At 57.4% G+C, this 26,723-nt stretch overlaps 1 protein-coding gene across 1 annotated transcript; it reads right to left on the minus strand.

The window, feature by feature from the left end:
* Positions 1-1,595: 1,595 nt before the first annotated feature.
* NPLOC4 (NPL4 homolog, ubiquitin recognition factor) lies at positions 1,596-26,288 on the minus strand. The gene is made up of 17 exons (XM_065852472.2): positions 26,131-26,288; positions 24,937-25,017; positions 23,572-23,684; positions 22,539-22,718; positions 20,200-20,248; positions 19,352-19,446; positions 18,162-18,285; positions 17,383-17,562; positions 15,849-15,935; positions 14,329-14,400; positions 13,584-13,710; positions 11,589-11,749; positions 5,272-5,343; positions 3,877-3,972; positions 2,866-2,982; positions 1,919-2,021; positions 1,596-1,803 (listed from the first exon to the last, which is right to left on the minus strand). Exons 1-17 carry the CDS (start codon positions 26,143-26,145, stop codon positions 1,646-1,648), a joined length of 1,830 nt encoding a protein of 609 aa, XP_065708544.1. The 5' UTR covers positions 26,146-26,288; the 3' UTR covers positions 1,596-1,645.
* Positions 26,289-26,723: the final 435 nt, after the last annotated feature.

The raw sequence follows: 26,723 nt of genomic DNA on the forward strand, positions 1-26,723 counted from the left end.
CAGCCCCAGCCCTGCCTGTACCCCAGCACCCACAGCCCCTGCCTGGCCGGCGGGGGTCCCGGTGGGGGGATGTCACCGTTACCGGCTGCTCCGTCGTCCCACGCCGCCGGCCGCTGCCTCAGCTTGGTGGCACAGCCCAGAGCTGCCAGGAGCAGGAGGGGGAGAAGTCGTGACATGGTGCTGCCAGGGGACAGCGCGGTGAGAACGGCCCCACTGTGGGGAGCGGAGAGCCGGGGCACTGTGTCCCCAACCGCCCTGGCACCGGGACCCCAAGAGGCGTCATGTCCCCAAGGGCCCGGCTGGGCACATGGCACTTGGCACCATGCACTCCCTTCCTGCCACCCACCCGAGCGTGGTCCCGCCGGTGCAGACACGGCAGCCGCTCGCTGGCTCCCCGGCTCAGCTCCCCCAGCTCTGGCTCCACGCAGCTCCTGCCGTCCCTTTTGAAGGCGCAGGGCTGGCGCGGGGCCCGGCTGCACATGGCTGAGCGCTGATTGCAAACAGACCGTCTGCAGGAGCCATGGTCAGGGGACGGGGTGCTGAGGGCCCGGGGTCCCCCCAGCCCGGCGCAGGATGCGCAGCACCAGCTTCTCCTTTCAGGTGCTTTTATTAAACGCTACTCACAGACCCTGCGCCCGGGTCAGCCCAGTCCAGCACCGCAGCCCCACACACCAGCAAACCGCGGGGAAAAGCAAACCACAGCCCCTGGGGCCGCACAGCCGCTCCGGTAACACCGGGGGACGGAGCCTTCGGCAGAGCTCGGGCAGGCGCTCGCCAGCAGCAGCGGGGGGTCGGGGTGGCCGTTTGGAACAGGGTGTCCCTGCCTCAGGTGCAGGACAGACCCTCCCTGCCATGAGGGGGGTTAATTAAGGCCTGAACCCACAGCGGTGGGGATGGGGGGCTCTGTGCCAGGGCCCTGTGAGAGGGCTGAGCCCTCAGGGCACCTGAGTCACCTCCCTGTCCCCTCCCCAGCCCCAAAACCCCCTGGACTCGGGGTGCCCAGCACAGGAGAGGGATCGAGGAGGGCTTGGGGCCGTGGTGCCGCGGGAGCGGTGTCGAGCCAGAGTTGGCACATGCCCGCTCCTTGCCCACTGCCGGGGGGGCCTGTCCTGCTCTGGGAGCGGCGCCAGTGCCTGGGACTCAGCCTGGCAGAGCCATGTCTGGCCTGGTGCTGGTGCCAGGCGTCTGCTCACTCTGCCGGGACTGTTTACCACGGAAGCTGCTGGCACCCAGGCACCCATGGCTGGCAGCAGCGACCTAGGCAGGCGGGGAAAGGGGAGCAAAGCTGCGGTCAAGATGCCAAGCCCAGGAAGCTGCTGTGGGCAGGGAGGGAGGGGCCCGGCTGCCCACAGCCCCCCCAAGTCCCCAGAACAGCCCATGGCAGCAGTAGGGGGTGGCAGGGGGACAGCCCGGCCCTGTGTGGCGAAGGCTGAGATTAAGCATTGGTTTCCCAGGCAGCACGATAAAGCCGGGCTCCCAGCTCCTGCAAGGGGTAACCGGGGTGGCCGGAGTCACCCCCTGCCCGGCTCCGCACCCTGGGGGGACCCAAGGCAGGGAAGCAGAAGGGAGGATGGGGAAGGGACAAGCACCACTGCTGCTGCTCGAGGCTTTGCTCTGTATTGGCGCTGGCGCGGTGCCGGCGCGGCTAGGTCCGGGGCAGGCTGCACATCTCGCAGTGGTCCGTGCCCGGCTGGTTCATGAAGGTGCAGTGCTGGCAGGCCCAGACGGCCGCCGAGGCGGCGTGTGCCGAACCGCCCACGGCACCGTACTCCTGCAGTCCTGAGATCTGCACACCCACCGTGCCTGCGGGGGAGAGAGAGCGCCCGTCAGAGTGGGGGGAGCGCAGGGACAGGGCAAGTCCCGTCTGTCACAGGACCCCCTCCCCAGGGACCCCCTCCCCAGGGACCCCCGTTCTTACTGCAGAGCTGCTCAATGGTTGCCCACTGCTCTGATTTCTTCCAGGTCTGTGCCAGCTCCTCGTTCTTGGTCCTCACAGCTTCCAGCAACAAGCTGATGCTGTCCTGGAAACAGTAAGAGGGAAATCAGTGTTGGATGCTGCTCCGGCACCCAGGCTGGGGCTGTGACCAGGGCAGTGCCACCAGCCAGGGCCGCGAGTCCCAGCTGCTGCTCTCTGGGTGCCACCAGGGACAGTCACAGGCAGGGACCACGATGCAGTTTATCCCTTTTGCTCCCCCCAGCATTCAGACGTACCCTAAACCCCAAACGCTTCCCCTTTTCTCCATGGGGAGGAGGTTTATCACCAAAGCAGCACCTCTGGGTCGAGCCTGACTCCGTGCGGTGCAAACCCACCGTCCCGGAGCGTGCTGGCCCCAGCCCGATCTGCAGCTGCCCAGGGTCCGCCCGGCGCACCGGGAGCCTCTGGCACACACGGGGCCCATTTGCTGGCGCACGGTTCACCCCGGGCAGGTCCGGCAGTGCAGATGTGAACTGGGGCCCTGGGCAGCTGCCAAGCCCCCGGTGCCCGGCCAAGAGCGGCACAGCCAGGAAGTCATTGGCCTCACCGAGATTTGGGGGGCTCTGATCTCATTATCGTTACAACAGGAATTTCTGATCCCGAGGTATTTTTACAAACGTTTCCAGCTCTCGGAGCTGCAGCCAAGTTGGCTCTGCCCGCTCCGTGACCGCGTGAACAACCACCCCCGCGCTGCTTGGAGCGGCTCTGGGGCTTTGCTTTCACTGTTTAAAGCCTCAACCAACAGCTCGGCCTGGAAGAGGCGCTGGGCAGCTGCACAGCCCTGCGCAGCACCCAGGCTGGCAGCGGGTCTGTCACCTCATGCACACAAGTGACACAGGAGCTCGGGGCCCCGGGGACGCTGACGTGACGCTGTCCCCCGCGGTACGTACCCGCAGAGGCATCACCTCGTTGGTGACCAGGAAGAGGAGCAGATGGAAATCAGAAATGACGTCTAGGAAAATGGAGGAAGTATTTTGGGACAGGTACGTGGCCAAGCTGTGGAAGTCCTAGAGAGAGTGGACAATAATAAAGAGAAGTCACTTCCCCCGTGTGGTAACTTCGTTGTCCTGTTTGTAACGCTCCTGTCTCTTTTGGGCACCCCCTCAATGTCAGAGCCCAGGCTGCCCCACTTCCAGAGGACGGGATCTTTGTGCCTCACCAGCTCTCCCGTCCCAGCACCTGAACAACCAGAGCGGATCTCTGAGCAAGAGAAGCTGAGCAGGGGCCGGTCAGCTCAGCTCAAAGCCCCGTCCCTGAGGAACAGAGGCCGCTGAGCCCCGTACTCCCCAGCTCCCTTGTTTTCCCTGCTCCCAAACCCAGGGTGGCCTCGGAACCGAGCACCGAAGCTGCCGCTGGACAGCCGACCTCTCCCACGCCGCAGACACACGGGCGGCGACCCCGTTCTCGTGACAACTTCTGGAGGAATCCCGTGACATCTTTGGCTCGGCCTCCTTAGAGGAACAAGCTGTTGCTGCTTTAAAGCAACTCGAGTTCTGTGTGCTGGCAACACCCAGCGAGCGCCTGGGGCTGTCGGGCAGCTGCCTCTGCTCAGCGCTATGGCCTCTCGCAGTAAATGGCCTCGGCGTTTTAAAAATCCACCCAGGAACAGAACTTGGTGCTCTCGGAGCTGGAGTACAGACCCTGTCCCGCTCCCGCCCGCAAGGAGAAGCGGGTCCTGGGTTCTCAATGTGGGGCTGGAGCTCCCCGACCTGTCTGGTGGCTCAGGGGGCCCCTGGTCCTCGTCACCGAGCGAAGCGATCGGCAGCCAGACATTTGGCAAGCGCTGGGCTGAACCGCAACGGGGTGATTTAAGGGCACAACTGGAGCTGCCTCTGCAGACACCAGTACGGGGACAGATGACCCGTCTGTAGGGAACGGCTCTGCTGTAAATTGCTCCTTACCTGAGTCTCTCCCAGCACATCGCGGTTCTCAATGGGGAATGGATTTTGAGAAATAGAAAAAGTGTAGACTGGATCCTTGGGGAAAGTCGTCGTGATCTAAAAAATCCAAGGAAGGTCGGTCAGAGCGCTGGCAGCAGGAGGGGCAGGCGGGACACGGGCGGCAAAGCTCCTGACAAAGGAGAGCAGCCGGGGCCGCACGTCATTCGGGGCTGAGCGGGGGCCCAGGCTCCCCTGCAGTCACCCCGTGTGCGCTGGCCCTGCCGCCCTGCGCCGAAGGGACGGGTGCGGGGGACATGGTGCTGTGCCCGCGCTACTGAGCTGCCCAGCTGGTGTTTGGGGCTGTGAGTGACATTCACACCTGTCCTACTTCTGGGGCTTTAAAGTGTCAGTTCCTGACTGCTGAGCCCTGTCGGTGAGTACCTTTGTAAGCACAAATACCTGCTGGGACAGTATTAGCTGGAATAATGCCTTAAAAAAAAAAAAAAAGAGATAATACAAGTTGTTTCAGAAATGCAGCTTTCCAGACTGCTCCTAAATGCATTTTTCATCAATCTGTTTTCATCTTAATTACACCTCAGGTAGCCCAGAAGCAGATGCCTTTACTACCGGAGCAATAAACACGCTCCGGTGCTGCCAACTGGCACGGGGCGTCCGCGGGGCCCACACAATGAGCCTGTTGTTCCTGACACAACGTTTCCCCGTGCGGGTTCCACGTCCCCGTGTCAGCCCGAGCCGCTCTGGTAGGCGACACACACGGCAGAGCAAACGGGCAGGAGGACGCGGCAGGGGAGGCTCGGGCTGCCAGCTTCCCTGCCCCGGGGCAGGCCGGCTGCTCCGGGTGGATTTAATCGGTATTGGCATCACCTCTAACTCCAGCAATATCATCTGTCATCTGAATTATTTGCTTTCCTGCCTTCCACGCCGTAAGAGTTTCCTTTCAAGCCAAAGGGCAGAGTATGGGAACTCCCTCCCCCAGGAAAAGGCATTTCGGTACAACCGACCTGCTCTGCTGAGTCACCAAAAGAGCCGGATCCTTAATTGCTGCTAAGTGACAGACAACTAGAGCTCTCTAACGAGCTCCGGGTGAGGCAGCGCCCGGCACACACATCTGTGGGGCTGGCGGCTTCCCCGGCACGTGGCCCCGTGCCAGCTCCGAGCCCTGACGGGACACCGGGCAGGGACTTCCCAGCGCGTCCCCTGGTGCCACTTGGGTCCCCAGAGCACGGCGTTTACCCCACAGCGCAGCAGCCTCTGCGCTACCGCTGTCCGGCCGCAGAGGGAAAGGGAGAAAGGAAGAAAATCTGCCCTGTGAATCACCCCCAACATGAATTTTCAAGGTGCATTAAGAACTTCGCTCCGCCATGACCATCTCCGGCGAGCGACGCGAACACTCACGTCGATGATGAGGTACTCAACCGGCAGCGGGCGAGCCAGCTGGGTGATCTCATTGCCAAACTTGTCTATGTCCTGAAAGAAGAAAAGTCTTGTTACTCCTCACATGGACTTGGTGTGAAGCCCGAGGGATCCCGCCCGCCGCTGCCCACGTGGCGCCCGCGGATCCCCAGCCCTGGTGGATCACTCGGCGATGGGAAGAACCTGCTGGTGTGCGGCTGGTGCCGTGGGGCTGCCCGAATCCACGCTGTGCGGGGACAGGGAGCTCGGGGACCCCGTCAGCCAAGGGAGAGCGTGGGCACCGCCCCCCTTGGTCTCACTCATCCCCACTGCAGAGGTGCCCGGTGTTATTTTAGGGAGCAGCACCGTCCGAAAAGGCAGGGACGGTGCCACAGCTGCTTCCTCAGCCCAGGCAAACCCGGCTTTCTGCAAGCCCGGCCACGAGCCCCACGCAGCCCTCGCCTGGGAACCGGCGACCCAGGCGCTTTCTCACACGCGGACCGAGGAGCCGCATCTCACAGCGCAGCAACTTGTTTTGCTTTGCCAGACGAATCGAACATAAAGTTTAATTATGGAGAAAAACGGCCAGCATATGTTCATTAATCATAAAATGACAATTAGACGTGATTTATGTCAAACACGCCGAGTTCAAACACAGCTTTAGAAATAAATTCATGCGAACTGACACTTTTCATTAAAGACTCTGTAAGAGGGGGTTGTATTTTCTACCTAAATCATCACTTAACATGTTATAAATCATTCACCGAGCCCCATATAAATCATACGCCCATAATTTCCAATCAGGGACCTTACACTGCAGTTTACATTCACCGAGCTCTCGGCAGCCCCGGCGGCTGCAGCCGGAGCCGGCGCTGCCGGTGGAGCCGGCGCCCCCAGAGCGCGGTGCCTGGGGAGCGGTTCCCGGGCCGGCACCCTCCTGTCCCAGCCGCGTGTGCTGCCGGCACACGCCGCTCCCCCGCTACGGGCGCTCCGCGGTTACGCCGGTATTTCCGCAGCACAGGTATGCGGCGCGGCGGCAGCACCCGCTCTGCCCGCACGGGGATCGCCCGGGCAGGCTCCGGCACGTCGCCCCCCGGCACAGCCCCCCCAGCGCCCTCCGTCCCCACGAACCCTTCAAAAACCCACCTTCCAGGCTTTGAAGCTCCTTTTTAAAAGCAATTCCGATAAGGATCTTTTCTCCTTGAACATGACAGGTTGCTGGCCCCGCGGTGATTTCGGCAGCAGGGCCAGTGGCTCGTGGCCTCAGATCTCAGCGGCTCTGACAGGGGCCGGAGGAGACGCGGAGCCTTTGCAGGGAGATCACAGAGCTAAACCTGCCGCGAGATCTCGGTGATACGGCAAGAGCCGGGAATCAAACCCGATCAGACCGAATCAGCTTCCCAAACACAACCCTGCCCCTGCAAGAACGAACCTGTAACAACTCACCCATAATGAGCCCATCTGGAATTCATTTTCAAATCTCATTAAGTTCTAATATGCAGAAACATTTTTCCAGCACCTGTTCGCTTTAATCTCCGCCTCTGGGGATTTCCACGTTAAATGCCTTCTTTTTAATGTCACGCTGCTGGGGCCTTTGGGACGTGCACCAGACTGTCCCCCCAGACCGGGACCGCGCTCCAGCCGAGGATGCAGCCGAAACCGCCCCCCCCGGACAGACCCCCCAAACACCGGCACTCCTCTCCAACCCCCATTTTATTAGGCAATTACGTTTTAAAGACCTTAACAAATGCCGAGCTGGGAGAAAGACATCTTCATCCTGAGTTCCCACCTTAGTGCTGCCGCCCCGGAGCCGCAAACACCCAGCGGCAACCGCACCAAAAGGGGGCCAGGAAGGGGTTAACGACGGTGCAAGTATTTGGCTCCTGGATGAAAATCAAGCAGCAAGGCCTGGAGCATATGGACAGTGAATCATCCACAAGAGAGGAGAAAACGGGAGGGTGCAGCAGGCGCTGCAATTAGAGACGTTCAGACCGCGGTTTGGAGGCAGAAGCTGCAGAGGGATGAGGTCAAAGAGGGAAGGGATGGGTGCGATGGCCGGCGCGGCACACGCCCCACGGCACCGCCGGAAAGGCTCCGGGTGGCCCTGGGGATTTTGGTGGAGGGTGAGGGAGCAGCCGAGCACGGAGCAATGGAGGCCGTGGCTCCCCGTCCCGGGGCAGCCCTGGCATCCCGTATCCCTCAGGTTCGCTGTGCCGAGGGTACCGCGTTGCGGAGCCGCTGCCTGTCCTTTCCCTGTGTTCACAAAGCCCAGCTTTGCTCCCCGCTGTGCAGCTTCCAAGAGCTTCACGGGGCGGCCCTGGCCTCTCACACAGCCAAGAGCGGTTGACGCACAGACACGAAGCGACTTTCCTGAGAGCGAGCGACGGGTCAGCGAGAGTTGAAACCCTTCTCAGGAGACTCTTTGCAAGCTAATAACGCATCCTCCTCCTCCCCAGAGCAGCTGGGACATTTAAGGCTAAGATGGCTTTTCCAGCCCAAGGCGACCTGCTGGAGGGAGCCCGGCCAGGGAAGCCCTTTGCCGTCAGTGAAAACCCCGCGGAGCCTGAGCGCAGCGCTCGCGTCCTCCCCGCGCGGGAGCCGAGGCTCAGCCGGCGTCACTCGAAGGGCACACGCAGGACCCGGCGAGGGCAAACGGCTCTTTCATAACACTCGTGCCATTGTGAAGTGCTTTTGTCTTACACCATCCCAAAGAAACTCTGGGGAAATATTAAGGCGGCCGTAAAATGCAGGTCATGGTGAGGATGACATCTTTGTGTTTGCACTAAGCTGACACAATACCTGTGATAAGAGACAAAGCCAGTCCTGAAACCCATTATTCAAGTGTTTCAAAGGGTCTGTAAAACATGACCACCTCCTTCCTCTGTTCGGCAGGAGGTTGATAAGCCCAAGAAATTAAAGGTGGAGCAGAGCACGCGGGTCTGCGGGAGCAGGCGGGCACCGCTCGGGCAGGGAATAACCAACCCACGGGCTGGAAGGTGCACGGCCAGCGGAATCAAAATCAGCCTGGTTATTTTCTAGAGCCAGATGGACACAGGAGGCGGCCTGAGGGCAGAGACAGCGAATAGAAATGCCCGTACACAACACTCAGCTGGGCTCTCCCCAACCCAGCTGAGAAACGGGGTGAAGTGGCCATTGCAACATCGACGTCTTCACTCCCAAAGAGGCCGGTTACCCTGACTCGGGCACCTGTGTCTCGACGGGAGCGGCTCCTTCACGAGTTTCGCTGCACTGACCTCGCCAAGGAGCGCGTGCGGGTTGTGCAACGCTGGAATTGGGAGCAGCGCTGCGCTGTGACGTTCGCACACAACCCAGCAGGACAAGGGGATGTTTTCTTCCTTCTGGCTGATCTTACCTGGAGAGGCACCTCACAGCAAAGTAACTCATGGTCCCTAAAGCCCTCGACTGTCAGGCCAGAGCAGAACTCCAGCCTTCGGGAGCCAGGAAAGCAATGGCCACGTGTAGAAAGCGCTTACTGCCAGTTCCACCGGGGTGGTTCCGCTAAGCAGCGGGGCTGGCGGCCAACGCACAGAGAACGGGAAAGAGATAGAGAAATCACAAGGCTGGAGGCCTCGGGAAAAACGCCTCGCCTCCCAGGGGCAATGCCAGCGCCATCAGCTTTTCTGTTTCCATGGAAGAAAAGGAGGCGAGCAGCGTTGGGGCAGGAGCAGCCACAGCCCCAGGGGACAGGGCAGCCCTGCTCCGCTCCACAAGCACAAAATGTGGCGCAAACCACGGAAAAGCAGCTTGCTGGGCAAAGGCAGCCGCTGCCCGTCCCATGCAGTCTGTCAGCTGTGCAGTGACACCCCTGGCGGTGCAGAACGGCCCACAGCACCACAGAATGGCCCGCAGTGCCGCAGCTCCCCTGCCCGCAGTGCCGCAGCTCCCCTGCCCGCAGCTCCGAGCCAGCTGTGTTTCCTAACAGTCAGTGCTGAAAAAACAACGTCTGCTGCGAGCGGGGGCGCGAGACGTCCCCAACAACGCGACCAACACGTGGCGCTGCACCGCATGTGCAAACACAGCACCACCTCTGCCGACCCACGGTGAGCAGGGGTTCTGCAGACCGGGCCTTGCATCTGGATGCGTCCTTGTTCTATAAATACATCCGCACTCCACAAACATCGCCCTTCTGGTTCTAATCCAATTAGAATAAATTTGTATTGCTCTGTTCATCCCAAAGGGCCTTTCAAACGCATACTTGGGTATTACAGAGAAATAGATATCTGGACTTTTCTCTCTACCAGTGACAGCCCCTCAGTCCGAGACAAAATACAGCAACCGCTCCAAAAGTGCAGCTTTCTGCCCCAAGGGAGCTGGTGGGCGGCACAAGGGGAACCCCCACGTCAAGGACGGGGACAAAGCTGCTCGGCTCCTGCGGGTTTCATGGAGAAAAGGGCAGCGGGTGCTGGACCCCGAACCAGCCGCGCTCTGCCCAGCCCCGGGCTCCTCGTGTTCCATGCAAGCACCGCTCTGACCCCGCCGCTGTCACCAGCCCAGTAACCATGAGGTAGTGTCTCTGACCTCAAGCCTCGTACATTTAACGAGACCCCAAAGGCTCTCAGAGCCAGCGGTGACGAAGCTTTCCATTGATTTAAGAACATTCCAAAAAAATTAAGAGATCCTATAGCCAAGCACGTTGAAGTCTGAAGGACGATTACACCCGCCAGAGCAGCGCTCGAGCCTTACTCGAGCACATCATGAAAAACGCAATCACGGATAAAGTTATAAAACATGAAATAAGCTGCAGCCCGACCCAGTGAATCAGTGGTTCATGGAAATTTCCACGGAAGGCTGGAACCATCCGTTCACATTCTGTTTATCTCCCTGCTTCGCATTACGGATGGGAGCGAAGCCCTTATGGGAACACCCACCGGTTCCCGCCGCTCCCAGCACCCGGGGTGGCCCCACATGTGGCACCCAGACCTGTGGGACCTCCCATGAGCTGCACCCCGCGCATGGCACGGCACGGCACGGCACAGCACGGCACAGCACGGCACAGCACCGCAGCTGCCAGGGATGAGCTCATCCGCACATCAGGGCCAACCCCTGCACAGCCGAGCTCCGATGGAGCTAAATCAGACCTGGCTTATCAGCTCCTCAGGCGAGCTGAGTGCAAAGGGAAAAGGCGCTGACTCCATCTACCCTTCCGCTCCGGCACTGGGTTTGGCCGAGGCGTTCCTCGTTCCCAGGTGCAGTTCGGCGCTGAGGGGTGGAGGGGGAGACGGAGCCTCACGGGCTGATTCAGCCAGGCCAGCGTTTCCCAGCCTTGGGTTCAGGACGTACGGGAGCGTTTTGACCAGCTTGGTTGTCCCAAAGGAAGCTTTGCTTGTCCTCCGCTCCTTAACGAACAGCTTTAATACAGGCAGCAGGAGAGCTGCGGGCTGTGAGAATCGCAGGCAAGAACGAGATAACTAACTTGGGTGATGGATGGCTAATTACTTGGCAAGCAGAGCCATTAATTAATGCCTGTGTCCTTGCTCACGGGGCAGCACCATCCCCGGTTTCAGAGGCAGTGCTATCAGCCTCCGCAGAGATCCTGTCCCCAAGTTTCTAGCTTGGCCCCGCAGACACAGCGGGGCTGAAGATCTCCAGGCATGACTGTCAGGGGAATGACGACAGCCCATTCATCACCAGCGAACACCGCGACCAGCGAACACCGCGACCCGCGGCAGACAGGTCGCCAGCAGCGCTCCTGCACGGCGCATCACCTAAGGGTGTTTTGGATCTGCTCTGGACACACATCCCCCCCTGCTCCTCGGGACCGGTTTTTGGGGTTTGCTGTCTGACCCGGGAACAGGAGCGGGCGCAGGCGGTGACCCCGGTACCAGGAGAAAAGCCAGGGGCACACCCTGGTCCTGCCCTCAGCCTCCACACCCGCGTCTTGTGGCAGAGGCACGCACGGGGCTGCCCCTCCTCCCGCTGCACAAACCGCGCTGCCCTTTCTGGCATCTGCTGCCCAGCCGGTGCTGGTAAGCGCGTCATACGCCAGTGAATTAAAATCAACAGGGAAGCGTGACAAACGCTGCCGACAAACAGGGAAGAGGAGGTGAATCGGGGCTCTCCGTGGATCGCTGCAGACCTCGCTTAGAAGCTGGATAGTCAATGGCTACTGCTGCGCTGGAAACCAAACCGGCACGTTTACGAGGGGGAAATGGAGCTGATGCAATTACTTTGCAGACATGTGGCGAACGGTTACTACTGAAAATAGTTCAGACCTCAAAGAACATCCTTTCCTGAGCTGGCCGTGCTGGTTTCCAGACGCGTGGCAGAGCCGCTCCTGCAGCTCCCCGCGCAGCCCTTACCTTGTAGAAGACGTCGGGCACGTACTGCTCGCTGCTGGACTCCTTGGCGTAGCCCAGCTCCGGCGCATCCCGGCACGGCAGCAGACACTCGTCCCGAACCAGCGCCATGCACTGATTCGACACCTGGTAGCCCTCGAAGTGGACCTGGTTGTCGGGACCACCTGGAAGAGAGGAGGCTGGCTGAGAAAATCCCACACGAGCGGTTTGCCCGGCGTAACCCGGAGAGATGGGTTACAAACACGATGGTCTTGCTAACAGTGAAGATAGGAAAGATGAAACTGCCGGTATTGCTGTGTGGGGAGGATTTCTAGGCAAGAATCCCCTCTAAATTCCACATTGCTTTAGTAACAGCCATTTTCACAGTTAGCTTAACAGGACAGAGCCGGAGCGCTGTGCCGGAGCTGACGAGAGGTGAAGCTGCGCTCCGGAAGCTCCTGCAGCATCGCCCTCCAGCACCCACAGGTCTCTCCTCTCTCTGGGAGCAAAGCCAGCACAGCTCCTGAGAGCCCCTTCCTTTGCACGGGACCACGAGTGCGGGTTCAGGGTTGGTCGCCTCGTCACGTCAGGCCCAGAAAGTGTTTTCTCAGCCTGCAGTGGAGGGTCTGGGAGAAACCTGACCTGGAAAGTGGAAGTGAAGACCCTGGCTCACATGCTTGGCACTGTGATTTGGACAATGTAAGCAACACCAGGTCATATGTCATTAGAATACAACTGGAAAGAGAAGACACAGACAGATGGTAGGAAAACGTTACCGTTTCCAAACCTAGGAATTCAGGAGGGGATAGGAATTAATCCATGTAGAGGATTTAAAGAAAAAGTTGGTGCAAACTATCCAAATATATTTATGAGGCACAAAAGGAAGGAATCAAGTGTTTAAATAGAAACCTGATGGGCTGATTCAACGGAAGAGAATTAAATTATCTGGAACAGAAAAGAGGAAATATTCGCTTTCTACCCTTTGATCTCTAACCTCAATCACTCACTGCTCCAGAACAAGCACTCCTAGAAATTAAACATAGACCAAGACACGGGGAAGGCCTGAAAAGAGCCTCAGTAAAACACCTTGTTTAAAAGCAAAACCCAAAAAACAACCGGAAATAAATAACTAGAAAAAAAGAGCGAGTGAGATACACATCTATCTTTAATGAAAGATGGATGCATTTAGCAGTCTGGAACGCACGGGCGGCTCTCCGGGCCGTTTTCACTGCACGAGGCTCCGGGAACACTCACAAAACCTGGGCTCGGAGGAGGGGACACAGCATCACACTTTCGGTTTTCACATTGATGCTGTTTGGAAGTCACGCGTTCTTTTCGTTGTGTTAACAGACCCAGAGCCCAGCGCATCTGCTCCAGGGAAACGTTAAATAAACGCACGAGTCACCCCGTGGAGAACGGCGGGTGGAACCTCCAGCACCGTTCCACGGGGCCTCGCTGTGAAAACGGCTAAAATCAGAGGTGACAAAGCAAAGCATTTTGCAGGCTACTCTGCTTTATTCAGGCAAACAACAAGTTTCCACGCACAGGAGAACACAGCATCCTACGCAAAGGTTGCCCCGACAGTGACACAAGGGAGATAAAGGTCCCTGCTCTACGCCGGAGCAGCCAGAGGAGCCGTGAGCACGGCGCTGCCGCGGTTCTGCGCCGCCGCTTTCAGCCAACACAAACTGCGGCTTCGGGATTTGAAACAGCAAAGCGAGCAACAGTTGTTCCCCTGGCTGCGGGTGAAAAATGCTTTGTGGAGCAGAGAGACGGGTGCTCCAGGTCTGAGCCTCAAATAACTTTCCTGCAGGGGACAGGGTAAATAATTGTCGAGAAGATAGCAAAGGAACATAAAGAAGTATTTTACTTGACAGAGCAAGGCAGAACTCTTGTTAAATAGGACAGATGGGGACCAGGACGTCTGACTTCTGACAGAGCTGCATATTCTTCTGCTATTAACAAGAGATAATTCACGTGTAACCGAGAGCGCCCGGACAAGCCGAGGCCAGTTTGTACCTGTAGCCACAACCGTGACAAACTTGGATCCAAAATGACCATCTGGAGAAAGGCGACAGATGTTGGGCTGCTGGTTCTGAAAGTGTCCAGCTGTGATGCACTCTTCTGCACTGAGATAATACGTGTCCTGAGGGGAGAGCAGAAATGTCAATAAAAAGGACAACGCGGTGTAACCTGGTCTGCAGCCAAAGGAAACCGCCCCCACCCCAGTGAAACGCTTTCGGAGAAACCAGGCAGGAATGTGACATGTCAGCTCCGCAGCCCCGGGCTGGCCCTCGCCACAGGGACTGTCCCACTTCTAGTTCCACCCACCTTTACACACATATTTTTTGTTTTTAAAGCAGGGTTTCATTTTCCAAATAGGGACGTGGTTGATTTTAGAACGACAGGAAGCTGAGAAGGTCCGAGTGTGAGCCGTGTGTATCTCGGAGCCCAGCCCACAGGCTCATCCTCGCACTGAGTCACTTTTGCTCGCTGGGTTTGCACCTCACACCCCACTCTGCTGAATCTTTTTAACCCACAAGCACCGTTTTCTCCCAGCAGGTGGCTGAAGGAGGGCAGGCGGCTCTGTGTGCTCCCCGAACACCTTCCAACCCCACCAGGGCCCTTCGAGCTCCAGCTCTTTTTCCTGCTGAAGCTTTCAGAAGAGAATTCCAGCGGCAGCCCTGGCTCGGCGCGGCTGCGGTTACCGGTGACACCAACCTCGGTGCCAGCAGCTGTGATGAGCCGTACGCTCGAATCTCACCTTGTTCCTGCTGTACCGAACGGTCCCTTTCCGTGTGTCTTCAGAGACCAGGTCGGTGAATATCCAGCCAACCTGTACAGAAGCGATACGGAGAAAGCTGCTTTAAGTAAAAACAAACCAAACAAAAAACACCAACCCAAACCAGAAGAGCGCTTATACATTTTCTCCTAGTGGGACACGATGTTCTTGGCCGCTGGCAGCCCCGCTGCTGAAGGAAATGGCTCTCCCAGCTGCGCGGGCTCGCTTCCATCCCGTTTCCAGGAGCGCCGTGCCAGCTGGCCGCCCGGCGGCACCTGCAGCTTCATGTTTCACTACGGAATATCTTTTCATGGAAAGATCTGGAGGCTGTAAGAGGCCTCTGAGCCGCTTTCTCCTCCCACCCACAGCAAAAAGCATTTCCTATGGAGCGTTCCGAGCAAAGCGGCGGCGGCAGCGCCAGCGGATGACAGAGCGGCTCACATGATCTCATTTTGAAGCTCGCAGTTGCTAGTTAAGATAAAGCTCCTACGTTCCCACTGGAGTGTGATTCATTCCAACTCAGAGCCTGCTCCGGTCCAAAAACCACATTCCTGCTTTCTGCATTGTTTGCAGATCGGAGCGGGGCCGCGGACACACACACACCGCTGCGTGAACCCGCGCACACGTGCTGGGAACGGCTCCCCGCGTTAACCCTTCCGAGGGGAACTGCTGATTCAGGCTCCCAGCAGAGCCCGGACACACAAAAACCTGCAGCCAGCAGGATGCTACGTGCTAAGTCCTATGGATCAAAAATATCTGATGTGAGGAACAGGGGAAAAGTGTGGGAATAAATAACACGCACAGAAGCTTTGCCTCAGACACTGGCAAAAGGCTGGAGATCTTATCTGCTGAGAACAAAAGGTCTCTCGGCAGATGTTTACAGTCTGCTGTGCCGAGCCTCTTCTGATTTGTGTTTTCTTTAGCAAGTCAAATCTTGTTTGTGTTCATCTCATTCCTGGTATTCACGCGATACCACTGGATTCCCCAAACCAGAAAACATCGGTACAGGCGTGAGCGGAATCAGCAAACCACCGGACCCCGACAGCGGGGTCTGCTGGGCTGCGGGTGCACGGACCCACAGAGGAGAAGAAAAACCACGCAGGACCCTCTGCTCCTGAAGTGGAGCACAGATCTCATCAAAAGAACAAACTCGGGAGGCAACTCCAGCTCCATCTGTGCCAAATTAGCACTCACTGGGGAGATGCTACCAGACATGGCTCCTATCTGAGCAGAAATAAAGGGAAAATCATGTTTCTGCTTCTTTGCTACTCCCTTTGACGTCCCCGTGCCCGAGCACTGCTGACTCCAGCTGCGCAGCCCGGCAAGGTGCTCGTGCTCAGGAAAACACTCTCGTTTTGTTTTTCATACCTAAAAGTGTAAGAGTTACCGAAGCGTCTCAGAAGCGCCCCGACGGTCTCGAATGACCCCATGGAGCTGAACAGAACTGCCCGCGACTTTCCATTGCCACGCAAAGACGCACGAAATCCCCCCAGCATCCTCACCTTTCTCAGGCCCAGCTTTGCAGCGATCTCATCCACGACCTCGGCTTTCGGATCGTCCAGGATCTCCAGGCTGTTCTGTGTACCGATCTGCGGCAAAGAAAAACTCGCTAGTAAAACTGAACAGGAAATACACAGTGCACTTATTGCCAGCAGTGAGGCCGAGGATGGGAGCGTTTCCCCTCGGCATCACCGCTGATGGCTCCCACCCCAGAGACCTCCTGCATACACAGATCCATCCCGTCGCAGCCCTTCAGATACAGTTACAAACTCCATCCAGCTTTATGAATGAAAGTCCCAGCATTTACAAACAGGCCGCTGCTGTTTCCGAGCGCTTTGGAAAAGGTGAGAGATTATACAAACTTTCCAAAGCTCTGCGTTCAACCGGCCAGTTCGGTGCCGCTGCTTCGTCTGTTTGAATTGCTGAGCGGCAGAGGCAGAAATGCAGCGAGCCCAAGAGCCCATGCCCAGGGCTCCCCTGTGCTTTGGAAAACACGACCCCTGGGTGTGTTTCAGAGCTTTCTCGTGCAGAGGAGCCCGGCAGAGACCGCTCACCAGAGCAAAACCCGCCTGGCTTTCGCTGTGCACAACTTGCAAAGCAGGGGCTTAACAGCGATACCGAGACAATACAGGGCACGGCTCTAGAAAGGGAAGAACTTGTAAATGTTTTGCAATTCCGCTCTCACACACGCACTCCCAACCATTTGTTTTTCTTCCACAGACAAGCCTGTTGCATTTTACCCCAGCAACCCTGCAGAAATCAAGAGGGAGAAAACATATGACGCACCATGGTGTGTTTGTATACGTAGCGCCCACAGTCAGAAAAGTGACTTTGATCAGCAGCGAAGGAGCCAGAAGGCAAACGCAGCTCCAAGCTGAGCCTTGTGCTGTGGGCAGAGCGGCTTTTCCAGCTCTGTGTTCAGCTCTCTGACACCAAATTCAGGTTTTGTTTTTCCCGGGAGCCCGGGCTCGGCGGGACCCGTTCTGCCAGGACTCGGCTGTGCCGTGCGGTGCCGAGCGCGGTGCCGTGCACCATCTAGTGGGGACTCCTGGCTGCTCCGAGGCACCATATCTCAACCTCGGCCTCTCACTCAAGGCAGCAGACTTCGTTTCTGTCTAATTAAACCACTTACATTTTCTCAGAGAGCTGGTAAGAAACTGAAGCAAGGGCGCGACTTTTTTCTTCCTAGCAGAGGATTTGTTTTCAAGCTGTTCCACGCCACAAACTTGGAAATTCAGTTATCAAAGAAACATGAAAAGTGAAATCAGCTGTTAAGAAGTTGCCCCGCACTCAGATGGTTTAAGGCTGGGGCAATGTCAAAAACGTGAAAATTAACACAAAGCAAATGTGGGTTTTAAAGCTCTTCCAGTGGCAGTGACACACACAAAGACCCAAATCACATCTTTTTCATGGGACTGTTTTCCTTACGGAGCTGCAGCTGGGAATACTGTGTGAAGTTTCCCAAACCCAAACGCGCTTCCGTGTCCCCTGATTATCTTTAGGAGCGGACGGCGATGCCGTGGCAGCAGCTCTTACCTGTGGGGGCTCGTAGATGGCAGCGACCTCGGCGCGTATGCCCAGAGGGATGTCCTTGTGCTCTGTGTACCGGCCGTACAGGTACCCCAGATGTTGGTTTCCCGTCTTCCGCCAGAAGTCAAGGAAGCGATCTGCAATTGTGTGGTTCTCAAACATGATGTTGTCAACATGCCTGTATTTCTGTTTGACAAAGTTCAAGCGTCAGGCCATCCTCGGCGTGGTCTGGTTACTTTGCCTATCACCAACACCTTCCCAGGACACACACGTCCCCCCGTTACAGCCGAATCCCCCAAAACAGGGACACAGAAGCTTCCACCCTCCCCTCTGCCGCAGCATCCCCCTGGCACCGCTCCCAGCCCCACAGCAGAACCCACCGTGGGCTGGAGCGTGGGGAGGTGCCGAGCACCCCCAGCACCCCATTAACTTGGGTCCCTATGGCTCCTACTCCAAGAGCCTTTGCAGCTAAAAAAAGACACTGAAATCCCAGAGGAAACAAGAAACAGTGGGTGGCCTTTGGATCCCAGGAGGAAAAGGAGCAGAGATTCGTTGCTGGCGGTGCCAGCTCAGGCATCCTCCACACAAAAGGAAACTGCTGACCCAGACACATTTCGGAGCCCTTTTCTGCAAGGACTGAAGACCTTGACAGCATCTCCCCAACAACGGCCAATACGCAAAGGCTCCTTGCTCCAAGTTGGCTGCTCCTGAAGTCATCTCTCCAAAAATAAAAGCCAAGCCCCTCCTCAGCATTAAGCAGACGGGCTCCCCGAGCTGCGCCTCACCTGTCTGTTGAGAGTGATGGCGCTTGGCTGGCACTTGGTGCAGATGCCTTCTGGCCACGGAGGGTGCCCTTCACAGCCCGATTTGATCTTGCAGCTGATGTTTTCCAGGGCAACAAATTTCCCCCTGCAAGAAGGAGAAAAGAAGGTGGCTGTTACCACAGTAAATGCTTTTGGGTCTTGAAAGTGGCTGGAAATATCACAGCAGGAGCAGGGCAGAGGAGACACGGAGGCACCAACACTTTGCATCTTCAGAGGATCCCCAAGCCCCTGCAAACCCCTATGGGGGACACTCTGCTCCTGCGCTCCCCAAAATCCTCTGCTGCCCAATTAGTGAGGTCAAGAGGCTGACGCTTGGTCCCTGACTCGGCTCCTGAGCAGATATTCAAGCAAGAGCAGATATTCAAGCAAGAGCAGAGACACAAAACTCATGGGACCCTGCTTAAATAATTGATGCAGCGCGTGGGAAGTAATAGATGATCCTGCCAGGGCAAATTAGAGCTTCTTCCATGCATACAAGGCTTCCTGCAAAGGGAAGTTCCCTGCAAATTGAAGTATTACGGCCCTGAGCTGCATCTCCCAAAGACATCACAAAAATCCCAAAGGCACTTTGGAACAGCATGGAGAAGGTCTCATCTCTGCATAACTTATTTACACTCAGCACTTCCCTGGCCCGTATCACCACAGCATCCTCTGCCCATGACGGGGCTGGACGCCTCGTTTGCCGGTTACCGGGTGGTGAATCACGGCACCACGGCAAGAGAAGGTTTCACTAAGAACACGGGGAGCACGGCACAGAGCGGAGTCAGGCCCTGGGGACTGCCAGGCCCATCGCTCTGTCCTGGTCACGTTTGCAGGTAACAAAAGCCACCAGTACAAGCTCTCCACGGTCTCAGTGCCTCTCCACGAGGTTTGAGACCCAGGCTCGGAGCTTGGTATCGTTAGGGAATCCCGTTCCTTCCCCTGGCCTCCTCCCCCAGCAGCGTTTCCTCGAAGCCATTACATCACCACCGCAAAACAAAAAAGTTATAAGAACCCCAAATATAGACTTTTTTTTTTCCTTCTTTTCTTTTAACATTCTCCCCAGTTTGCCATTCAACAGCTGTATCCAGCACTACGCTGGTGAGATCTGTCTGTACATTCATTTATAGTACTAAAAAGCAGCTACAACTCAAACACAGAGATTTTCTTACTTGTCCGCCCCTCCGGTCAGCTTCCTGATGTAGGCATGGAACGACATGTGCTTCACAGGCGGCTCCAGATGGTTTAAATAATCCTCATCAAAAGGCTGCCAAAAACACCACACAGAGAAAAGCCAGGTCAGACACCTGCCTGATAACACACCGAGCGCTAAACAAATGCATGTTCTAGAGTCAACCCCACTCGCTCCCAATGTGGAAACAATCAGGGGAATTTCGGCTCGTTCTCAAGGCAGCTACTGCTGGGGCAGAAACAGCAGGGCTTTACAACAGCCGCCTTTATTGTCGCCTCCTACTTCTATAACAGGCTGGCTCCACAAATCAGAACGAGCCTCAAAGGCAAAATGCTTTTTCTTTTCAATATCCAACGACAAACAAAAAGCCCAGCTGCTCAAACACGGCCAAAGAACCTCCCGAGAACGCAGCGACGTCGGAGGGATCGCCGCTTCGCACCATAAATTACACCGCACATTTGCAGGCATTACTAATGCTGCCCTCAACCCGAATAATACGCGGTTAAACTGGGGAGTGCTGGGATCCATGAGAGGGGATGAAGCAAGAGGATCTGGGGAGAGTGAAGAGGGAGGAAAACCCTTATAAAGTGCTTCCTTTTAAACCCATTACTGCAGGAAACCAGAGCATTAACCAGAACAAACTCAACGGTGTAAAGGCCCTGAGCTTTAGTGCTCCTGGATGCGAGTGGTGCCTTTGTGGGGATTCCGACCCCGAGCTGACAGCTCCACACAGGCAGCGCTCCGGGGAAAAGCGTCCACACCATGAGAAACCAAACCCAGAGCACAGGCGCCTGTGGGAGCCTCTAGAGCGGGTTCTCGGGCTCTTACCTCCAGCGGTACACAGTGCACACATTTGCCCAAGGGGCCGTGGCGACACCTGCGCAAAGAGAAAGAGAAGCGGCGTTAAATCTTGTTTAACAATGGAAAAGTCAGGCTGTAAAAGCTGCTCCAGACTAACGGTTTTGGTGTGGAAGAGCCGTACAATCATACGGCTCCGAGCAACTCTCCACCCACCGGGGAATGTTACAGAGGGGCCACCACAAGATAATTTCACATAAAGAGACGGCAAAAGCTTCAGGTTAAATGTGAGAGTCGCGGGTCACGATGAATCCCTCCCGCTGTCCGTGGCGCTGGCTCTGCTCCCCGAGCAGCCGCCCAACACACCTCAGGTCACGGCTTCTCAAGTTTTACAACCCCGCACCGGGGTTGTGTTTCCACTCAAAGAATTTCAAACCTACGTCACAGGGCTGGCCAGGGTGGTTTTAACAAAAAGGCAACTGAAGCGTTCATCTTTTATCAGTCGCTAGAGGATGGTCTGGGACAAACAGGGAAGCGTGTGTTTATCGGACAGATAAAGACCTGCTGGGTAAAGTTACAAAACAGAGGGGAAAACATCAACTCTTGAGGTGATCGCTTTAATAAAAAACAAACCCAAACCAACACAAATATTCCCCCCACCTCCGCCCCAGCACGAGGTCGGTGCTGGTTTTCAAAGGGAGGTCTCTAGAGAGGAGCACGGACCTCGGCTCTCGTAGAGACAAAAGGGCCGGGGTCTGGTTGCAGCGTTGCTTTAACCAAGGGCTGTGGCAGATAATGCACAGCGAGCACTGAGGCGGGCGATGCGCTCAGCCGCACGCCAGCATCCCCGCGTGGTTACACCGATCCGCACTCACACCGCTCATAAATACCCAGCCCTGCACCGCGGCTCCTGCTGAGAACAATACCTGCCTTTCTTCTTTTGAAAAATGTGGCCAAGTTAAAGACAATGTTTTTGCCGTGGAGCGATGGGTTTTGCCTTTATTGTTTCAACAATGTGACATTCCCCTCGTTTATCGCCAGCCTGGAAAGGTTAGATAGGATTTTCCACATAAAGGCGACATCTCTCCAAACTGCCCCGCTGCTGCAGCGCTGAAGATAAACCACGCGGAACGCAACACAACGGGCAAGGCGAGCGGCTCCGTTTTAGAAGGAATTCCTGCTTGCCTTTAAAATGTTCACTCCAGCCCCTTCGGAGGTTACTTTGCAGAGGGTCCAGCCCCAAGGCCACGACCGGGACAGACACCAGCCCAGGACCCAACCGGGACCCTGTTAACAACGAGCGATAAAAACCAGCCATGCAGAGACGGACATGTTAGCAGCATCAGGGCAGATTTACGGTGGTATTAACTCACCATTGTGTTATTACTTCTACAAAATACACAAGCTGCTTTGTTTATCTAAGCCTCTTGCAGCTAAAAGTTTTGGCAAAGCAAGGTTGCGCTGCATTTTGGTGAACAAAATGGATTCCCTGGTTTCACAGAAAGGTTAGAAAGGCACGTGATGGAAAGGAAGCCCGAAGGGCAAGCGGGCAGAGACCCAAGTCCCCCTGCCACTGGATATTCCCACTCACTTCTTTGTTGTTCCTTTCTAAGCAGCGGTCGGATGAAAGACCCAGGAGCCGCATGCAACCGCAGCGTGCCAGGGCCAGCGGCGCGGGGCTGTGCCGGCTCTGCACCACGGCCAGACAAGGCAGCAGAGCCCCGGCCTCCGCTCTGACAGAGATTTCAACCCCAAACCCGCCCCAGCGCTCCCCGCTGCCGGCCGGGCAATGCCAAGACGGCGGCTCCGGTGGGAAGCGCATTTCCCCATCCGTCCCCTGCGGGAGGGAGACCTGGCCATGCCACCCCAGCCCGACCGCGGGAGCTGCCGTTGGGATCACGTGGAACAGAAGCTCCTGCAGACAGTGGGCTCCTGCTTATTAAGCCACATGCCACACAGAGAGCACAATCTCGTATGGCTGCACGGCACTGCCTGCAGGACATCCCGGGAAGAATTCAAAGTTCTCATTTTAGTCCAGAGAATTCCTAATGTTTCAGGAGCAAAAAATATACCATCACAAGCCCCACAGCAGGGGCCACCTTGGTCACAACAATAGATGCTCTGAATGAGTCCTTCCTGGCAAAGACCCTGGGATTTTGGTACCTGCTTCCTTTCTCGGCTCAATTTAACCTCCCAGGACAATGGCAAGGGTTGTTTTCCCTTGCAAGCGCTCCCAAGGCAGCAAGGGGCAGGGCAGAGCGCGGGGGCAGCTCCCGTAGCGCTTCCTGGCCGCTGCTTTCAGACGGGGTGTCACAAGCTCTGCTGCGGCACAGATGTGCCGGCAGGAACAAAATCCGCCTTCTACTTACAGCTGTTGGTCTCGATTTCGGTAAATCTTCCCGTCCTGTTTGATCAGATACTGGTCGATCTCATCTTCCACCACCTGGGGGGCCCCCATGGGCCGCAGGCTTTGGGAGGCAGAGGTGTCCATGGTCTCTGAGGAGGAGCCAGCCGGGCTCGAGGGGTAGAGAAACAGCATATCGCCATGCCTGCGGGGAGGGGAAACAACACACGGCTAGCGGGACCTGCTGCTGGGCCTCCCAAACACAGACCGGCACGTAATCTATTACAAACAATAAACGGACTAGCAAACGAGGCAGTCCGATGCCATTCCTTTAGCCATCTTTCTGCTGCTTGGGTCATTCAGGCAACAAATGCAAATCTTTTAATCAGGAGGGGAAAAAAGATGAAGAAAAGGTGAAAGGAGCCTACAGAGAGAAGCAACAGCTCCAGCAGGGACAGGGACCAGCGTGGATCCCTTGGGTCACAGATGCCAGCGCTGACAGGCAAGCGACAAGATGCACAAGGTGGTAACAGTTCTTGTACTTTTAGTCAGTTTAACGTTATTCTCCAGGTGAACAGAATGAAGAGATTCCCAACCAAACACGATGCAATCACAGCATTTTGCACCTGCCTACAGCAGGCAGGAACTCCCGCTCTGCACAGGGGACCGGCAGATTCTGGCACCAATGCCGGAAAAAAAGCTGGGTTGAGGGACCTCGCTGGGGGCCGGGGGAGCTCAAACGGAGCCCTGGGGCTGCTGTACCACAGCAGGCGAACAGCAAGGCCAGGAGCGACCTAACAACGGCCGCCACAGCCTTGCACGTAGATGTTTTGACCGCCCCCCGTTCAGCACATCAGCCAAGTTCGCCTCTTTGGGGAGCTGGCAGGTGACAGCGGAGAGCGGGAAGGTGACAGCAGAGAGCGGGAAGGTGACAGCAGAGAGCGGGACTGCTGCACCGTGACACCAACACCGCTCCGGAGGGGAGAGCTCAGGGCAGCGCGGGGAGGAGGAACCCGGTGTAAAACCCCTGCACCCGCAGCGGCTCTGTCAGCACTCACTTGATTTTCAGTAGGTTGAGGGATTTGTTTTGTGACGCCGTGATCTCTCCTGTCCTGTTTCTATTGGTGTAGACAGAAAAGCCATTATTCCTGAAACCAAATTCTTTTGCAACCTGAAACAGAGAGAAGAACGACAAGGTTTAAGATACCCCGCGGCACCGCTCAGATGCCAAAGCTGCTCAGAGCAAGCACTGAGTCCAGGGAACTTCTGTTACAAAACCTTTGAGTAAGCCCTATATTAGGGAAGAAATCCAAACATTGCTTGCATTCAGCTCAGCAAGGGGATACAGTTTTCCCCAGCTGAACAGGCAATTTCAGTGAGTGCTGCTGCTTTTGTTCTGATGTAGCTGCTTGCAAGCGCGATTGTTCCACTCTGCCCCGGGTAATATGAACCCTTGAAACTGAGCAGCTTGTTTTGCACAGGTTCCTCAGATTTGGAAAGCAACGCTTTTCTCTTTGGGTGAGACTGTTGGGAGGCTGCAGCCAGTGTCTCTGCCCCAGCCCTGAAACCCGACAGGATTTGGGTTCGGTTGGGTGGGGGCTGCTGTCTGAGCTCCAGCTTCCAACAAGCAAACGACTCACAAAGGGTAGCAGGTTTCGGTCTGCACCCCTTCCCCCTCGCAGGGGCAAAGGAAATCGAGCTGAGAACAGCCCTGCAGGCACAGAACACAGAGCACTTCTCCAAGGAAGCAAAGAAATCCTGACCTGAGGGGTCCAGGTTATAGCAGAGCTCCAGGAGGGAAGGAGCACTTAAAAACTAAGCTTTAAACACTGAGCAGCTGCATCAGAGCAAAGAGCACGATACAGCCAACCTCAAACATGACAGCTCCAACATTCAAAGCGTTCTGCGCATCCCGGGGGAAATCTTCCCCAGGAGACCCCGCAGGCTCCCACATCGCCTGCAGATCACACCTTAACCCCTTTCGTGCTCTCTCCAAAATCACACTGGAAAACCAGCAGCACACAAAGCGCATTCAAATGATATGGAAAGGACAACTCCAGCAGCTGAGTTTCACTGGGTCACGCCTGAAGAGGCCGGTCCCTCGTGGCAGGGTTTGACTATCGGCTTTCCTGTGTCTGCTTCCCCAGCAGCCATTTCTTTGGGAGAACACTAAAAACCTCTCCTGCCCAGGAAAGCTCCCACCCCAGGAAACTCCAGCTGAAAAGCTGAGTAAGTTTTCTTCTTTAATTTTGTTATTTACCCTCTGGAAATTGGTTTTGCCTACACCAATAAAAACGCCCTTTTCCATCAGGCACGCCGATCCTCGCTGCCACCAGCGCATCTGCCCCATGAGGTGACACACGTGTCACTGGTGTGTGTAAGCTGTCGGGCCCTGCCCGGCCCCAAGGGGAGGCTGCCGGTACCTTCTTGAGGAACGTGGCCACCGTCTCTCGCTTCGTGGCCGTGATGCGCTTCACTCCTTCTGGTGACTGCACGCGGATTATCTGCGAGGCGAAGAGGACAGTCCCAGTTAGTGACAGGGGACAGAGCCCACCCTGCGCTCACAGCCGCGCTGGAGGCTCATGCACACCGTCCCCGCTGCTCCTCCCTCCCGCTTTTAATGCTGCAAACGCACAATGAAGTAATTTCCCAGCAGCAGGGCAGCACCAGAGCGATGTCTGCACGCTGCAGGATGAATTTCCCTAATGCACAAGGCACGGCAAGGAGTTGGCACCAAGAAGAACGCTAACACTGCCTTCCTTGTCAAAGCTCTGACCTCAGATGTGGAATTAACCTTTCCGAAGGAGGGTGAATCAGAGCTTCCGTGGGATGATTTATTCGGTGACTCCATGCAAACGCTGGCTTAGCGGGTGCTAATGGGCACCTGCGCTGTTGCTGGGTTCCAGCCCACGTTACTGACCTGTGCTTCCACCACTAACGAAAGACGAGAAGAGCCACAAGGCTCAGGCTGCTCCGGTGCAACCCCCAGCAGCGTTTTCGCTGCAGTCCGGAGTCAGAGATGGGAAAAAACAGCGGCTTTTGGGGGAAAAGGCCAGGGACGGCTCTTCACACGCTGGCAGGGACGTCACCAACACAAACATCAGAGTCCCGGTGCTGCCGGGGACCGGGGAAGCGGCTCCAGGGGCTCTGAGTGCACGTTCACCTGGCGACATGGCCAGGATAGCAGCGTGTCCTGACCGGGGGACACGGCGGGGACACTGCGGGGACACGGGGCGCTGCCGGTGTCCCGGTGTTACCCCCAGGAGCCCCTTCACACTCTCCCAACTTTTGGCACGGGAGAAGCTCGGCCGGGACACCTTCGCGGTACCGACGCGCCCGTTCTCCGGCTGGGGATGAGCGGGGCCGCCCCCCCGCTCCGGGGGCACTTCCGTGGGGCAAACGTTCGGGGAACCGGTCGGGGCACCGCTCCGGGTGGCTGCCCGGCCCGGACACCGCCAGTCCCGACCCCGGCGGGACTCCCCGTCCCCAGAGGCCGGCGCGGTCCCGGTGCGGGCCGAGTGCGGCCCCGGTGCGGGCTGAGCGCGGCCCCGCCGCCCCACACGAATCTGCTGCCTCATCGCCCCTCCCCCCGGCCGCCGCCGCCGGGCCCCACTCACGATCGTCTCCGCCATGGCGCTGCCCGCCGGGCCCCGGGGCTCGCCGGCCGCTCAGATACCGGCCCGTCCGCTGCAGCACGGCCCGCCCCGCTCCCCTCCGGCCCGCTCCTGCCCGCCGCCTCCGGGCCCGGCCCGCCGCCTGCGCCCCCGCCGCCCGGGCCCCGCGCCCCAGCGCCCGCGTTCCGCCGGCCGAGGGTTCCCGGGCGGGGCGGGGCGGTCCGCCGGCACAGCGCCCCCTGCCGCCTCGGCGCCTCCCTCATAGTTGTCCCCCGCGCTGCCTCGGTGCCACCGCCACCGCCGTCCCCCCCGCCGCCGCGCCCGCCCCTGCGTTCCGCCCGCAACCCGGCCCGCCGGCTGTCCCCACTGCGTGGCCCTGCCCGGGCGTGGGGTCCCCGGTGTCCCCTCGCTCCCTGCACGGGGCTCGGGTGGGTTCCCATGGACCACGCAGCAGGATGTGGCTGCTGGAGCCTGTCCCTCCACTCACCCCAAGCTCCTACAAGCCCTGCTGTGCCCCCGCTATCGACCCCGCTAACGGGGCAGCGGGTGCTGTGATGGGAGTGGGTGCTGGGCTGGAGCGAGCCCAGCTGCAGCTG

This window comes from Patagioenas fasciata, chromosome 18 (genome assembly GCF_037038585.1).
Source record: "Patagioenas fasciata isolate bPatFas1 chromosome 18, bPatFas1.hap1, whole genome shotgun sequence".
Lineage (NCBI taxonomy): Eukaryota > Metazoa > Chordata > Aves > Columbiformes > Columbidae > Patagioenas > Patagioenas fasciata.